General features: G+C 33.3%; 3 protein-coding genes across 3 annotated transcripts; all 3 read left to right on the top strand.

Annotated features, from left to right (window-relative positions):
- Positions 1-216: 216 nt before the first annotated feature.
- On the top strand, positions 217-1,650 carry LOC109152788 (probable aspartyl protease At4g16563). The gene has a single exon (XM_019300430.1). The coding sequence runs from the start codon at positions 253-255 to the stop codon at positions 1,648-1,650; it is 1,398 nt and encodes a 465-aa protein (XP_019155975.1). The 5' UTR covers positions 217-252.
- A 4,819-nt stretch (positions 1,651-6,469) lies between these two features.
- Positions 6,470-7,520, top strand: LOC109152787. Its single transcript, XM_019300429.1, has 2 exons — positions 6,470-7,437; positions 7,508-7,520. Exons 1-2 carry the CDS (start codon positions 6,470-6,472, stop codon positions 7,518-7,520), a joined length of 981 nt encoding a protein of 326 aa, XP_019155974.1.
- Positions 7,521-9,867: 2,347 nt separating this feature from the next.
- LOC109152786 lies at positions 9,868-10,473 on the top strand. Its single transcript, XM_019300428.1, has one exon. It carries the CDS (start codon positions 9,868-9,870, stop codon positions 10,471-10,473), a length of 606 nt encoding a protein of 201 aa, XP_019155973.1.
- The last annotated feature ends 5,263 nt before the right edge of the window (positions 10,474-15,736 follow it).

Raw genomic sequence — 15,736 nt, 5'->3', positions numbered from 1 at the left:
ATCGTTGTCAGCCATGCAACATATTTCATAACATCATCATCAAGTGATGATCTCAGAAACCCTAATCCTGCAACTCAAGCCACAACCAAACCCCATATATGACAAATCTATAAATACCAGCACCAAAGCCCATCATTCTTCCCACCCAAATTCACCATGAATTCAAATCATTATTTTCTCCTTCTCCTTACATGTGCGGCGGCATTGTTTCTCTCAAAACAATCTCATGCACAACAACCAAACCCTCATTCAATGATCCTAGGTTTGACTCGTGTAACCTCGGATCTTCCGACCCCAAAATCTGCCATTACTCGTGTCAAGAAGTCTTCTGATGAGAGTTTAGACGTTATGGAACCGTTGAGAGAGGTAAGAGATGGGTATTTGATATCTTTAAACTTAGGGACACCCCCACAAATTTTTCAAGTATACATGGATACTGGGAGTGACCTTACTTGGGTTCCATGTGGGAACATATCTTTTGATTGTTTAGATTGTGATGACTACAAGAATACTAAAATTCTGGGTAGTTTTTCTCCCTCTCGTTCTTCTTCTTCTTATAGAGATTCTTGTGCCAGCCCCTTCTGCGTCAATGTCCATAGCTCCGACAACGGTTATGACACGTGTACAGCGGCCGGGTGCCCATTGGGGGCCCTACTTAAGGGCACTTGCTTAAGGCCATGCCCTTCATTTGCTTACACTTATGGTGATGGTGTTGTGAGTGGAACCCTAACTAGGGATTTGCTTAGGGTTCATGGGAGTAGCCCTAATTCCTCTAGGGATGTCCCAAAGTTTTGTTTTGGGTGTGTGGGGACCACTTATAGGGAGCCAATAGGGATAGCAGGGTTTGGGAAGGGCCCACTTTCAATCCCTTCACAATTAGGGTTTCTCCAAAAGGGGTTCTCCCATTGTTTCTTGGCTTTCCGATTTGCTAATAACCCTAATGTTTCAAGCCCTTTGGTTGTGGGAGATGTTGCCATTTCTTCCAAAGATGATCTGCAGTTTACCCCAATGTTGAACTCTCCTGTTTACCCAAACTATTATTACATTGGCCTAGAGGCCATAACTATTGGCGGCGGCGGAGGAGGCGGTGGCGGTAGCAACGCCGCCGCAACCGTGACTCAGGTGCCTCTGAGCATGAGAAATTTTGATTCTTCCGGCAATGGCGGCATGCTGATTGATTCCGGCACCACTTACACCCACTTGCCTGAGCCATTATACTCTCAACTCCTCTCTTCCCTTCAATCCACAATCCATTTCCCACGAGCCAAGGAAGCCGAGATGCGCACTGGTTTCGACCTCTGCTACCACGTCCCTTGCCGGAGCAACGCCACCGCGGCGGCGGCCGGCGGCGACGAGAGTCTCCCGTCAATCACGTTCCATTTCTTGAACAATGCCACCCTGGTTCTGCCCCAGGAGAACCACTTCTACGCCATGAGTGCGCCCACCAACTCCACCCAGGTCAAATGTCTGCTCTTCCAAAGCATGGACGGCGGCGGCGGCAATCAATACGGCGGACCCGCCGGGATATTGGGGAGCTTCCAGCAGCAAAACGTGGAGGTGGTGTATGACTTGGAGAAGGAGAGAATTGGGTTTCGAACTACAGATTGTGCTCTGCAGGCTGCTGCTGCACAAGGACTTCACAACAACTAGCTATATATATATATATATATATATATATATATATATGTTATTAGCTAGTCTCTCAATTTTGGAATGTTTTCAGGTCGAATAAATCTGGTGTGAGATTGTACGTCTTATTTTAACTAAAAACTTTTACATATCTCAACCTAAAACCGTCTCACTACACACAAGACTTACTATTTCCAGTTATTCCTTTACACTACTTTACTGTTTTATTCTTGTTTTGTAGCTTTTGAAAGCTTATTAAGATGCATGCAATGGTGGCTGTGATCTGCTTTAACCTTAAGGGTTGATATATCCCCGAGTTTAACTTGAGTGTGTTTGAAAATCAGAAAAATGACTTCTGCAAAATGTTTTCTCAAAAATGTGTCATTTTCTAAAATCTATCATTTTTAGTGGTTGGTTGTATTCTGAAAACAAAGGTTTTGATTGTTGTGATTGGTCAGTGAAAAATTACTTCTGCCAAATTTTGACTGAAGTTGTTTTCCTTCAAAATAGCCATATTTTCCCAAGTCAACAATAAATGATTTTCTTTGACTCGATTTTCCAGACACATCCAAACACAGAAAATCCAAAAAAAAAAAAAAAAAAAAAAAAAAAAAGAGATTTCTAATAATTATTTTTCAGATTTTCAAACACACCCTTATAATAACAACTAGTTTCTTACGCGCATTGCGTGATTGAGATAATGCTCAATATTTTTCTTAAATAAGTATTTTAAAGTATATCAAGACAAGATTATATTAGAATTGTTCATGATAATTGAATGTTGAATTTGGGTATTTAAATTGGTAATTCTAAGTTTACAAATGCAAGATAATATAGTCAAGATTTATTATAATTGTCAATAAAATAATAGTATAGGTATGGTTGAAACCAAATACGGGACATAAGGGAGTGCAAATAAAAATTAAAGCATAAAATATTAAAATATACTAATATTGTTTGAGGAGATTCCGGCAGTAGGATTTGTGGTTAGAGTTAAAATTAAAATCTGAACTATTCATTTGATTTAATAATTTAACAATAATTTTTTCTACCCAATGTTTATAATTAAATAAATATTTGAAAGTATATCAATGCAAGATTATATATGAGAAGTTCAACATAAGTAATTTAATGTCTAATTTGTTTATTTGAATATGTAATTCATAGTATATGAATACAATGTAATATAGGAGATTCATTATAATTGTTACTGAACTTTTTTTAAATAGTAATCAAGTATTTTTGTTGCAAAGGGTTCTAATATATATATATATATATATATATATATATATATATATATATATATATATATATATATATAGTGAATGGACATATATACAAGATCAATGAATGAATCAACGTACCAATCATTTAGGTGTTTTGCTCAGTGTTCATTTAGTTCAACCATTATTGTTGAATAAATTATTATGGATAAAGAAATTCTTAATTTAAGGAATTTAGATGTAGTAAAAATTTAAATTTTTTAATTATAATGTAACCCAAAGATATTGGACGATTGGTAAATATGATGTAACCCAAAGATCAAAATGCTAAAGAAAGTGCATGTGTTGGTTATTCAACAGTTTGAAGCAACTATTTGTTTCAAATCACTGAAAATACAAACATTGCAATTTACAATATTGTCACTTAGCGTTTTTTAGAATGATTTCCCCAAAACACACTTATATTTTTTTAAAAAAATTATTATTAAATCAAATTTTTTTAAATGCTACTGACTCTATTACATTGTTGTATTTGTTCAATCAAACTTTCTCAACCTAATGAAACACACAGAGTCAACAATGTAGTATCTGTTCAATCAAACTTTCTCAACCTAATGAAGCACACATAAATACTTAGTAAATAAATATATAGCATTATTTTATATTTTAACTTTGATATTTAATTAAAAAATAGTGCACAAAAAAGATAATAGACAATGTAGTGAATATAATCAATTGATGAATTTGAATGTAAAGAATTTTTACATTGGAGAAAAATAAAGACAATATAACTAACGAAATTAATTCTCTTAATTAATTTATTGATAATGAATATTTTTTTTAATAAAGACATTGTAGGGAGAATGTAGCGAATATAATCAATTAATGAATTTGAACTTTGAATATAAAGAATTTTTATATTGGAGAAAAATAAAGACAATATAACTGATGAAATTTATTTCTCTTATTTAATTTATTGATAATGAATAATTTTTTTTTGAATAAAGGAATTGTAGACACATAATTCTAAATTAAAGAAATGTATATGTATTATTTTTAGTTGTAGCTATTAAATTATTATTTTCTATCTACTATACTAATAATAGCCCAAGAGAGTTAGGCCTATAATGGGTAGAAAAAATGACGGTCAAATTTTTTAATCAAATGAATGGCTCAGATTGATCAGATTTTAATTTTTCCTTAAGATTTCCTAATTTATCCTTAATGAATATGATTATCCGTTAACTTTTCCGTTAAATATTATCTTTTCCGTTACTTTCTGTTAGTTCACCGTTAACTTTCTCATTGATTTCAATAAGAAAGGTCTTAGGTTCGAACCTCATCCTAATCAAAGTTGGCATAATTAGTACTCTATTTAGTCTTATTAAATTAAATAATAATTTAGTAGCTACAACAAAAAAATTACATATGCATTTCTTTAATTTAGAATTATGTGTCTACAATGTCGTTATTCAAAAAAAAAAAATTATTCATTAAAATAAGAGAAATAATTTCATTAGTTATATTGTGTTTATTTTTCTCCAATATAAAAATTCTTTACATTCAAATTCATCATTTGATTATGTTCGCTACATTGTCCCTACAATGTCTTTACTAAAAAAAATAAAAAAATATTCATTATCAATATCTACTATATCTACTATATATATATATATATATATATATATATATATATATATATATATATATATATATATATATATATATATATATATATCTACTATCTACTATCTACTACACTAATAAGAGCCCAAGAGAGTTAGGCCTATAATGGGTAGAAAAAATGGCGGTCAAATTTTTTAATTAAATGAATGGCTCAGATTGATCAGATTTTAATTTTTCCTTAAGATTTACTAATTTATCCTTAATGAATATGATTATCCGTTAACTTTTCCGTTAAATGTTATCTTTTCTGTTACATTCTGTTAGTTCACCGTTAACTTACTCATTGATTTTAATAAGAAAGGTCTTAGGTTCGAACCTCATCCCAGTCAAAGTTGGTATAATTAGTTCTCTATTTTGCTCTTATGTGTCTACAATGTCTTTATGCAAAAAAAAAAAAAAATTATTCATTATCAATAAATTAAATAAGAGAAATAATTTCATTAGTTATATTGTATTTATTTTTCTCCAATATAAAAATTCTTTACATTCAAATTCATCCATTGATTATATTCGCTACATAGTCCTACAATGTCTTTATTTAAAAAAATTATTCATTATCAATAAATTAATTAAGAGAAATAATTTTATTAGTTATATTGTCTTTATATTTCTCCAATGTAAAAATTCTTTACATTCAAATTCATCAATTGATTATATTCACTACATTGTCTATTATCTTTTTTTTTTTGTGCACTATTTTTTAATTAAATATCAAAGTTATAATACAAAATAATTCTATATATTTATTTACCAAGTATTTTATTAATACCATTAAAAAAATTTTAAAAATATAATTAATAAAGTCAATCATATTAACTATCTGAGGGATTTGTTGACAAAGAGAGTATTCAAATTACACAACAAATTTAAGTGAGAATTACCTCGCAATGTCCTTGTTTGACAATTAGCAGTTAGCGTTAGCGGATTATATTAGCGAATTTGACCAGCGAATTATATCAACGATTGGTAAAAAGATATTTGAAAAAATTAGATGTTGTTTAGATTAACATGTAAAATGTCTTAAGGGTATAATAATAATAATAATAATAATAATAATAATAATAATAATAATAATAATAATAATAATAATAATAATAATAATAATAATAATAATAATAATAATAATAATAATAGTTTTAAATAATAAATAAAAAATATAATTAAGTCAATCATATTAACTACTTGAGGGATTTATTGACAAAAAGAGTATTCAAATCACACAACAAATTGAAATAGGAAACTACCTCGCAATGTCCTTGTTTGGCAATCAACAATTAACTTTTCAATATTAGTATATATTTAATATTTTATGCCCTAATTTTAATTTACTTTCCCTTATGCCCCGTATTTGGTTTCAACCATACCTATACAATTTTTTTATTGACAATTATAATCAATCTTGACTATAGTATCTTGCATTTGTAAACTTTAAATTGTCTACTTAAATACATAAATTTAACATTCAATTATCTATGCACGAGCAATTCCAATATAATCTTGCCTTGATATACTTTAAAGTACTTATTTAAAAAAAAAAAAACATTGGGCATTATCCCAATCGCGCAATGTGCGTAAAAAACTAGTATACTAATAAGAGCCCAAGAGAGTTAGGCCTATAATGGGTAGAAAAAATGGTGGTCAAGTTTTTTAATCAAATGAATGGCTCAGATTGATCAGATTTTATTTTTTTTCCTTTAAATTTTCTAATCAGAAAGGTCTTAGGTTCGAACCCCATCCCAATTAAAATTGGCATAATTAGTACTCTATTTTACTCTTATTAAATTAAATAATGATTTAGTAGCTACAACAAAAAATAATACATATGCATTTCTTTAATTTAGAATAGAATTATGTGTAATCCACGGACAGTTCGGGAGATTGTGGACATGGTGTCCAGTAAGAAACCCGACTTTGTATTTCTTATGGAAACCATGGTTGGCCAGGATCATGCAGAGCGGCTCCGGGTGAAACTTGGTTTTGATGGTGTGTTTAAAGTTGATAGTGTAGGAACGAAAGGAGGTTTGGCATTATTATGGAGAAGGAATGGTACGGCAAGCCTGTTGAGTTACTCGAAAAATCATGTGGATATTGAGGTAACAATGCCGGGATTGGAAAAGTGGAGGATGACAGGGTATTACGGTTATGCGCAGAGGGAGAGACGGAATGACTCTTGGGATTTCATTAAGTCCTTATCGCATCGTTCTGAGTTGCCATGGGTTATTCTAGGAGATTTTAATGATCTCTTATATCAGTATGAGAAGCGAGGGAGGAATCCCCATCCAGAGACACTATTACGGGGCTTCGGGGAAACTATTGATGAGTGTGGACTAGCACAATTACCTATGCAGGGATACCCGTTTACCTGGGAAAGAGGGGAGGGGACTGTAGACTGGATTGAGGAGAGGTTGGACAAGGTGCTGGTTACACAGGAATGGCGAGATGTGGTGAGGGAGGCAACTGTTTCGAACATTCTAACCCGACACTCAGATCATTCTGCACTTTTCCTTGGGATTCTGAATCTTCGGGAAAGGACAGGTGGTGGGAGGAGGGGGTTCCGGTTTGAGATGGCTTGGCTGCATGATGAGGGCTGTAGGGGAGTGGCTGAGACGACGTGGACTGAAGGAAGAGATAGGGGTTTGCAAGCCTGTATCGAGTTGTGTGGCAATAAATTATCACGATGGGGAGGTGATAAGTTTCACAAGTTTGATGAGCAGATGAGGGGCCTGCGCAAGGAGCAGTTGCGGCTACAGGGATGCACTGATCAAATTTCCTTAGCCGAGTATCAGCGGTTAGAAGAACGTCTGGCTCGATTAGAGGCTCAGGAGGATGCTTTTTGGAAACAGAGGGCGAAACAGCACTGGCTGAAGGGGGCAGACGCGAATACTAAATTCTATCACAGGTATGCCTCTCACCGTAAAAAGAAAAACACACTCTCTAAAATTATGAATGATGATGGGGATTGGGTGGAGGGAGATGCCATGAGAACGACTATTTTTTATTATTATCGGAATATTTTTGAGTCAAACCAGTCTCAGATGGATGAAAATTTTTATGCCAATGTCTTGCCTCGAGTGTCACCTGCACAGAACGAAGCCCTGCTGCACCCCTTTGAAAAGGAAGAGGTAAAAACAGCCTTGTTTGCTATGTTCCCAGATAAGGCACCTGGTCCGGATGGAATGAATCCGGGTTTTTACCAGCAGTTCTGGGATGTGGTGGGAGGAGATGTGTCGGACTTTGTTGTGAACTGTTTGAATACACGGACCTTTCCAGCCAACTTGAATGATACTGATGTGGTCCTAATACCGAAGAAGAAAAATCCAGAACGGGTCTCGGATCTCAGACCCATAGCATTGAGTAATGTGATACACAGGATCATGGCCAAGATGATTGCAGCCAGGATGAAACCACTCATGGATGAGATTATTTCTGATACACAGAGTGCATTCATATCGGACAGATTGATTACAGATAACATCTTAATTGCTGCAGAAGTTGGCCATTTTTTGAATAGAAAACAATGTGGGAAGGTGGGATGGGGTGCTTTAAAGTTGGATATGGCGAAAGCCTATGACCGTATGGAATGGCCCTTTCTGCGAAATATGTTAACAGCCTTGGGTTTTAATAGTGTATGGGTGGATCTTATCATGTTATGCGTGACTACTGTGTCGTATAATGTCAAGTTGAATGGAACCCGAGGTTTGCCTATCGTCCCCTCTCGCGGACTCAGGCAAGGAGACCCGCTGTCCCCATATCTATTTATAATCTGTGCGGAGGGACTTTCTTTGCTGCTACAACAGGCACAGGTACGGGGAGCAATTCACGGATGCAGAGTTGCAAGGGGTGCACCCTCTATTTCACACCTATTTTTTGCTGATGACAGCTTATTGTTCTTTAAAGCAAATGTGCAGGAGGCAAATGCAGTAAAGCAATGTTTGACACGATATGAAAATTTATCTGGCCAGGTGGTGAATTATCATAAGTCCAGCATATGCTACAGTAAGAATACACAGTACGAGGATAGGGATGAAGTGGCACAGATTCTTGGGGTTGCCCAGGCACCAAACTTTGGGAAATATTTGGGGCTCCCCTCATTTGTAGGAAGGAATAAGAAGGCAGCGTTTTCATATATCGAGGATAAGATAAGACAGAGGATCCTTTCTTGGAATAAGAAGTTGTTATCACAGGCTGGTAAGGAAGTCTTGTTGAAAAGTGTGGCCCAGGCAATGCCTACTTTCTCAATGAGTGTTTTCTTATTACCTATGGGGATTTGTACAGCTATTGAGCGAACCATGAACCGGTACTGGTGGGGATCTGGGAATGAACGTGGAATCCATTGGAAGGCTTGGGATAAATTGTGTATACCAAAGAAGTATGGTGGACTGGGTTTCAAAGAACTGCATGCTTTTAATATAGCAATGCTGGGTAAACAAGCATGGCGTTTACTAACAAAACCTGACTCTTTGGTCTCACGAGTTTACAGAGCCAGATATTACCCAACAGGGACCTTTTATGATGCCAAAATAGGGAATAATCCCAGTTTCTGTTGGCGCAGTATAATGGCAGCTCAGGGCATGGTTTGTGGTGGAATCAGACGCAGAATTGGAAATGGAAAAACAACCCTTATCTGGGATCATCCATGGTTACATGATGAACAAGACCCAATGATTCATACAAATAAACCCCCATATTTAAATAATGCAGCAGTGGAGGGATTAATTGATCATGAGACACAGACCTGGGATCCGGATATATTGACAGATATTTTTAATCCTGCGGATGTGGATAGGATAAGAAAAATCCCAGTATAGCCGGATTATGAAGATATGTGGTATTGGCATGATGATCAGGGAGGGAACTATACTGTTAAGAGTGGCTACAAAACAGTTGTGGGTAACCTCAATGATAATACTGGCACGCATAATTGGCTACGCCTATGGAAGCTAAAAATCCCCCCCAAATGGAAAACATTCTTATGGAAAGCTTTGAGTGGTATTCTCCCTACTACAACAAATTTGATTATAAAGAGAGTGGAAATACAACCAACATGTGCTATGTGTGGGATAATGGATGAAGACACAATGCATGCTTTAGTAACATGTGGTTATGCAAGTTCCATTTGGGCACAATCTCATCTTCCAATCCCCATGCTAACAACAAATATTTTTCATACTTGGTTTAGTGATCTATTAAATATTTTAGACACTAACCAAATTGTCCACGCAGCTGCAATTTTATATTATATTTGGAGGACCAGAAACGGAGCGGTATGGGATGCATGTCTACCGCGACCACGGAAAGTGATAGCCTTGGCCGAAGCCACCACACTTGCATGGCAACGTATCCACCCGACCCACCGCTAAGCAAACCACCAAGCAGCCGCACAGGGTCCCATTACCGCCACTGCCGCGGCACAGCAGCAGCAGCAACGGACCGCTGTGGCCTTGTGGCTGCCGAGGAAGGAGTACGGCTGGAGGCAACCGAGCCGATACGGAGATGTTATGTCGATGCCGGGTTTATGCCGACTACAGGAAAAGCTACGGTTGGCGCGATTTTATTGAACGAGGAAGGGGAATATGTATCGGCATTCAGTGCACCCTTATCAGATTGTCTCTCCCCGCTTATGGCTGAGGCGATAGCATGTAAGGAAGCATTGTCCTGGTTATGGAATCGTGGGGAACGCTCTGTACGCTTGCTCACAGATTGTTTGACCCTACAACAATATTTGACGAATCAAGCTGTCACGATTCGGACTTATGTTGGCTACGCTATTAGTGCTTGCAAAGCACGCATTACCGCTTTTGATTACTGCTCAGTTAATTTTATTCCTAGATCGGAGAACTATTTAGCTCATAGTTTAGCGGCTTCTGCATTTAATTATTCTACGATTATGTATTCGGACGATGTCCCCCCAGACTCTATTTCTGAGTACTTTTAATATATGCCTTATTGGCCACCTTTCAAAAAAAAAAAAAGAATAGAATTATGTCTTTATTTAAAAAAAAAATTATTATAAATAAATTAAATAAGAGAATAATTCCATTAGTTATATTATATTTATTTTTCTCCAATATAAAAATTCTTTACATTCAAATTCATCAATTGATTATATTCGCTACATTGTCCCTACAATGTCTTTATTAAAAAAAAATTATTCATTATCAATAAATTAATTAAGAGAAATAATTTTATTAGTTATATTGTCTTTATATTTCTCCAATGTAAAAAATTCTATACATTCAAATTCATCAATTGATTATATTCACTACATTGTCTATTATCTTTTTTTTGCACTATTTTTTAATTAAATATCAAAGTTATAATACAAAATAATCCTATATATTTATTTACCAAGTATTTTATTAATACCATGAAAAAATTAAAAAAATATATAATTAATAAAGTCAATCATATTAACTACTTGAGTGATTTGTTGACAAAGAGAATATTCAAATCACACAACAAATTGAAATGAGAACTACCTCGCAATGTCCTTGTTTGACAATCAGCAGTTAGCGGTTAGCGTTAGCGGATTATATTAGCGAATTTGACCAGCGAATTATATCAACGGTTGGTAAAAAGATATTTGAAAAAATTAGCTGTTTAGATTAACATGTAAAATGACCTAAAGGTATACATATATTTAATAATAATAATAATAATAATAATAATAATAATAATAATAATAATAATAATAATAATAATAATAATAATAATAATAATTGTTTTAAAAAAAAGTAAGCCAATCATATGAACTACTTGGGGGATTTATTGACAAAAAGAGTATTCAAATCACACAACAAATTGAAGTGAGAAAATATCTCGCAATGTCCTTGTTTGGCAATTAGCAGTTAGCTCTTCAATATTAGTATATATTTAATATTTTATGCTCTAATTTTTATTTGCTCTCCCTTATGTCCCGTATTTTGTTTCAAGTATACCTATACAATTATTTTATTGACAATTATAATCAATCTTGACTATATTAGCTTGCATTTGTAAACTTAGAATTGCCTATTTAAATAAGCAAATTTAACATTCAATTATCTATGCATGAACAATCCAATATAATCTTGCCTTGATATACTTTAAACTATTTATTTAAAAAAAAAAAACATTGGGCATTATCCAATCGCGCAATGCGCGTAAAAAATTAGTAATTTAATAAGAGTAAAATAGAGTACTAATTATGCCAACTTTGATTGGGATGGGGTTCGAACCTAAGAACTTTCTTATTGAAATCAATGAGTAAGTTAACGGTGAGCTAACAAAAATTAATGGAAAAGATAATATTTAACGGAAAAGTTAACTGATAATCATATTCATTAAAGATAAATTATGAAATCTCATGGAAAAATTAAAATATGATCAATCTGAGATATTCATTTGATTAAAAAATTTGACCGTCATTTTTCTACCCATTATAAATCTAACTCTCTTGGGATTTTATTAGTATAATAGAAATGAAATTGTTGAAAAAACGTGATATTCCGACCACCCAAAATTATGATCAGGAAAAAAAAAAATCAACCACCAAAAAAAGTATTCGAAAAGTAGTCTAAAACCACTCCATTTTATCATGTCAAAACGGTTTATGGGGAAGATAGCACATAATCTAATCCTTGTCCCAAAAGATTGAATCCTCAACCCTAAGGATCCCTCATACTCCGACCCAACAGAGCATGTGGGAGGCACATGATCTAATCCTGCTTCACATGCTTCTGATGAGATCTGAAAACCTTTTATATATATAGAGAGACAAAGTTGTGCTGGCGCATGCAGTTTAGTGCATGCTTTCAGTTTGATTAATTCTTTCATCTGTAACATATAAAGAATTGATTCCCTAAGTTTAACACATACTCAAAGTACAATTCATGGGAATAAAGTATATATGTCGTAGATAAATGGCCGAACACATACATATTATATTATAGTTTAATTCATGTGAAGACAGGGACTTTCTGGCCGGAATAGAACAATCTTATTGCAAAATTAATAAAAAAAAACACTACTTCGTATGCATTATAATTAATTTTAGGTTTGATCCGTAAATTAATGGTATGTGTATGGGGTTGTGTACTTTAGTATGTAGTTCATATACGGAATAATATAATTTACAAGAAGAAGCCCACTATCTTTATCACCGCAAATTTGTCTGTATATTATGATTTACACAGTTGTGTAGATCCTGAATAATATGTATATTTTAAATATATTAAAAGTACATTATTAATGTACTAAATGCACATTATTTGGTAGTAAATTAATATACAATATTCAAATAATGTACTTTTAAATAATGTACCTTCAGTAGATAAGTAATATAACTTTAGTATATTAAAAATGTACATTGTATTCATAGTTCATACAGTTATGTGGACCATGATCAATATAATAATGATTGCTTTATTTGAAAAGTTCTTTAAAAAAAAAAAAAAAGAATCATAGAAAGTGATAGAAAAACTAGGGTTTGCAGTCGACAACTTTTACTTACACGGGCTTAGCTCAATGGTTCAGTTGATAATATTAGGGAGAAGAGACCAATGTCTGAACCTTGGTGGCGGCAGTGTTGGGATTATGCTCAAGGTGAGTAGATCCCTTGTATGCAGCGACATTTGGCAATGTCTGCTGAGCCATTGAATCACCGTGATTTACATCTTTCCAAATGCTCTGTTGGTCCGAGGTGTGAGGGGCTTTTGAGGTCGGGGATTCAAACTTTTGGGAGAATAAAATTACGGAGTATATTCATTTCTTGATAATATCGACAACGTAGTAAGGTCATGAAAAATTTTAGATGGCTAAATTGATGATGATGGCCAATGATCAAAATTTTAAAAATTATTGTTATAATCACGGTTACCAAAAAAAGAGTTTCAAACAACAATAGCCATTTAGTATTTAAAAGCATTAACTTTTTTCCTTCATCTTATTCCTTTTCTTCTCGTCTCTAATTTCTTTATTTTCTTTTGCACTATAAATACGAGCAGTACAAATTTTAAAAAATTTGTCCACCAAAATTTTCAAATTTCTAATTGTCCACCAAAAAGTTTTATTACAACCTAGAGAAAAGTGATTGAAATTCTGAACTACGAATGTGGTTAAAAATTTTGGCCATCAAAGCAGATTGAAATTTGTTTTTTTTTTTTGTTTTTTTTTTTTTGTTTTTTTTTTTTTTAAAGAATCAAAATTTTCCAACCATTAGTACAAGAAATATTAAATTTGTTTTCATAAGAATTTATTGGTAAATTACTAAATTTATAGGTATTTAAGTTGTAATTGTTTAAGTTATTGCTAAATTTGTTTATATGTTATTATGTTCTTGTATTGCACCCATCAAAGATTGTTGAGAATTTATTAAATTCCCTTTTATTATTTACGTGGTAGGAAATTGGTTACCAAGTTAACAACTTGATTAACTTGGTCAATTTGATGATGGAAATTCACAATCACTACTTAAGTTTGTATAAATTCTGTATATGTGATTATTGTCCTAGGGCAGCGTCCAATTGTTATACCATGGACCAGAGTCTATTTTGCATTGTGGACCTTGGTCAAAAAATTATATGTTTGCAAATGATATATTTTATACATGCAGTTAACCATTTATGTGCTTGTAAATAAATTAAAGGCACATAACATATTAACTATAGACACATAAAATGGAAACTACAAACACATAAATTGTTAATTGTAGATAGAAAATATGTTAACTGTAGACACATAATATATTGTTAACATATTATGTTTATGTAGTTAGCATATCCTGTATATGTAACTGTAATTAACTGTTTATGTGTCTATAGTTACCATTTTATGTGTCTATAATTAACATGTTATGTGACTTCAATTTATTTACAAGTACATAAACTGTTAATTGGACGTAAAGAATATGTCAACTATAAAGACATAATCTAAAGATTATTTTGGACCATAATTCATAATACAAGGATTACAAGGTAGATCATGATCCATGATATTATTTGCGAGCAACGTCGTGATGGGCAAATTATGTTGTAGAACCGTGTCCACCTTGCAGGTGGACAAAGTGGACACAGTTCCAAAACGACGTCGTTTTGGTGGAAAACGACGCCGTGTCAATAAAATAAAATAAAAAATCTTTCTTTCGCCGTTAACGGCGTTTGTCTTCAGATTCGGCAGTTTCCTTCCCAAACTCTATGTTCACAATTATAGAAGTCTATGTTCATAATTAATGAACTCTAAAAACATAGAGTTCACAATTACAGAACTTTATGTTCATAATTTTTGAACTCTATATTCACAACTGCAGGACTCTATATTCACAGTTACGTAATAGTATATTCACAATTTTTTATGTCGCTGAATTCTTTTGACAAAAAAAAAAAAAAAAAAAAAAAAAAAAAAAAAAAAAAAAACTGATTGGTGGAAGGAAAATGATGCCACTAATAGCACCATTACTCCCAAATTGTAAAACGGCATCATATTGGACCTGCGTCCACCTTGCAAGGTGGACACGGGTTCATGGCATAACCAGGGGCGGAGGCACATTGTTAGTGCAGGGGGCCTTGGCTCCCCCCCCCCTACCCCTACCCCTACCCCTAAAAAAAAGTAATAATACTAATACCGGTGGAGCTGTCGAGGATTTAGAATTAACTAGGCGTCTTGGGCCCTTGGCCCCCCTTCCTCAAAAAAATATTAATAGTATATTATTATTTTTTTAGCCCCCTTCACCGAAGTATCAATCGTTATGTCGTGAAATCGTGTCTATTTTGCAAAGTAGACACGGTTCTATGTTCATAATTACTGAATTATATGTTCATAATTATAAAGCTATATATTCATAATTTTTGAACTTTATATTCATCATTATTGAACTCTATATTAATAATTACAGAACTCTATGTTTATAATTACTGAATTATATGTTCATAATTATAAAGCCATATTTCATAATTTTTGAACTTCATATTCACAATTATTAAATCTATATATTCATAATTACAAAATTATATGTTCATAATTATGTTCACAACTATATGTTCATAATTTTTGAACTATATATTCATAATAATGAACAGTTTTACTATTGATTGCAATGCATCTTGTGTCATCTACTAAATTGCTTATTCAAAATTTAAGAGATAGTGGAGTGATGAATTAGTTGCAAGTGTGAAGTCTTTTTGTGAAATTGTCAACATAATTGTGCCAAATTTTGATACTCG

This window comes from Ipomoea nil, unplaced genomic scaffold, assembly GCF_001879475.1.
Source record: "Ipomoea nil cultivar Tokyo-kokei standard unplaced genomic scaffold, Asagao_1.1 scaffold2480, whole genome shotgun sequence".
NCBI lineage: Eukaryota > Viridiplantae > Streptophyta > Magnoliopsida > Solanales > Convolvulaceae > Ipomoea > Ipomoea nil.
The sequence above is the reverse complement of the archived record's forward strand: the minus strand, read 5'-3'. Positions and strand labels throughout refer to the sequence as shown.

Excerpts from the sequence above, each read along its gene's own strand:
- LOC109152786 (XM_019300428.1), top strand. The coding sequence starts at position 9,868 with ATGGCAACGTATCCACCCGACCCACCGCTAAGCAAACCACCAAGCAGC.
- LOC109152788 (XM_019300430.1), top strand. The coding sequence starts at position 253 with ATGATCCTAGGTTTGACTCGTGTAACCTCGGATCTTCCGACCCCAAAA.
- LOC109152787 (XM_019300429.1), top strand. The coding sequence starts at position 6,470 with ATGGTTGGCCAGGATCATGCAGAGCGGCTCCGGGTGAAACTTGGTTTT.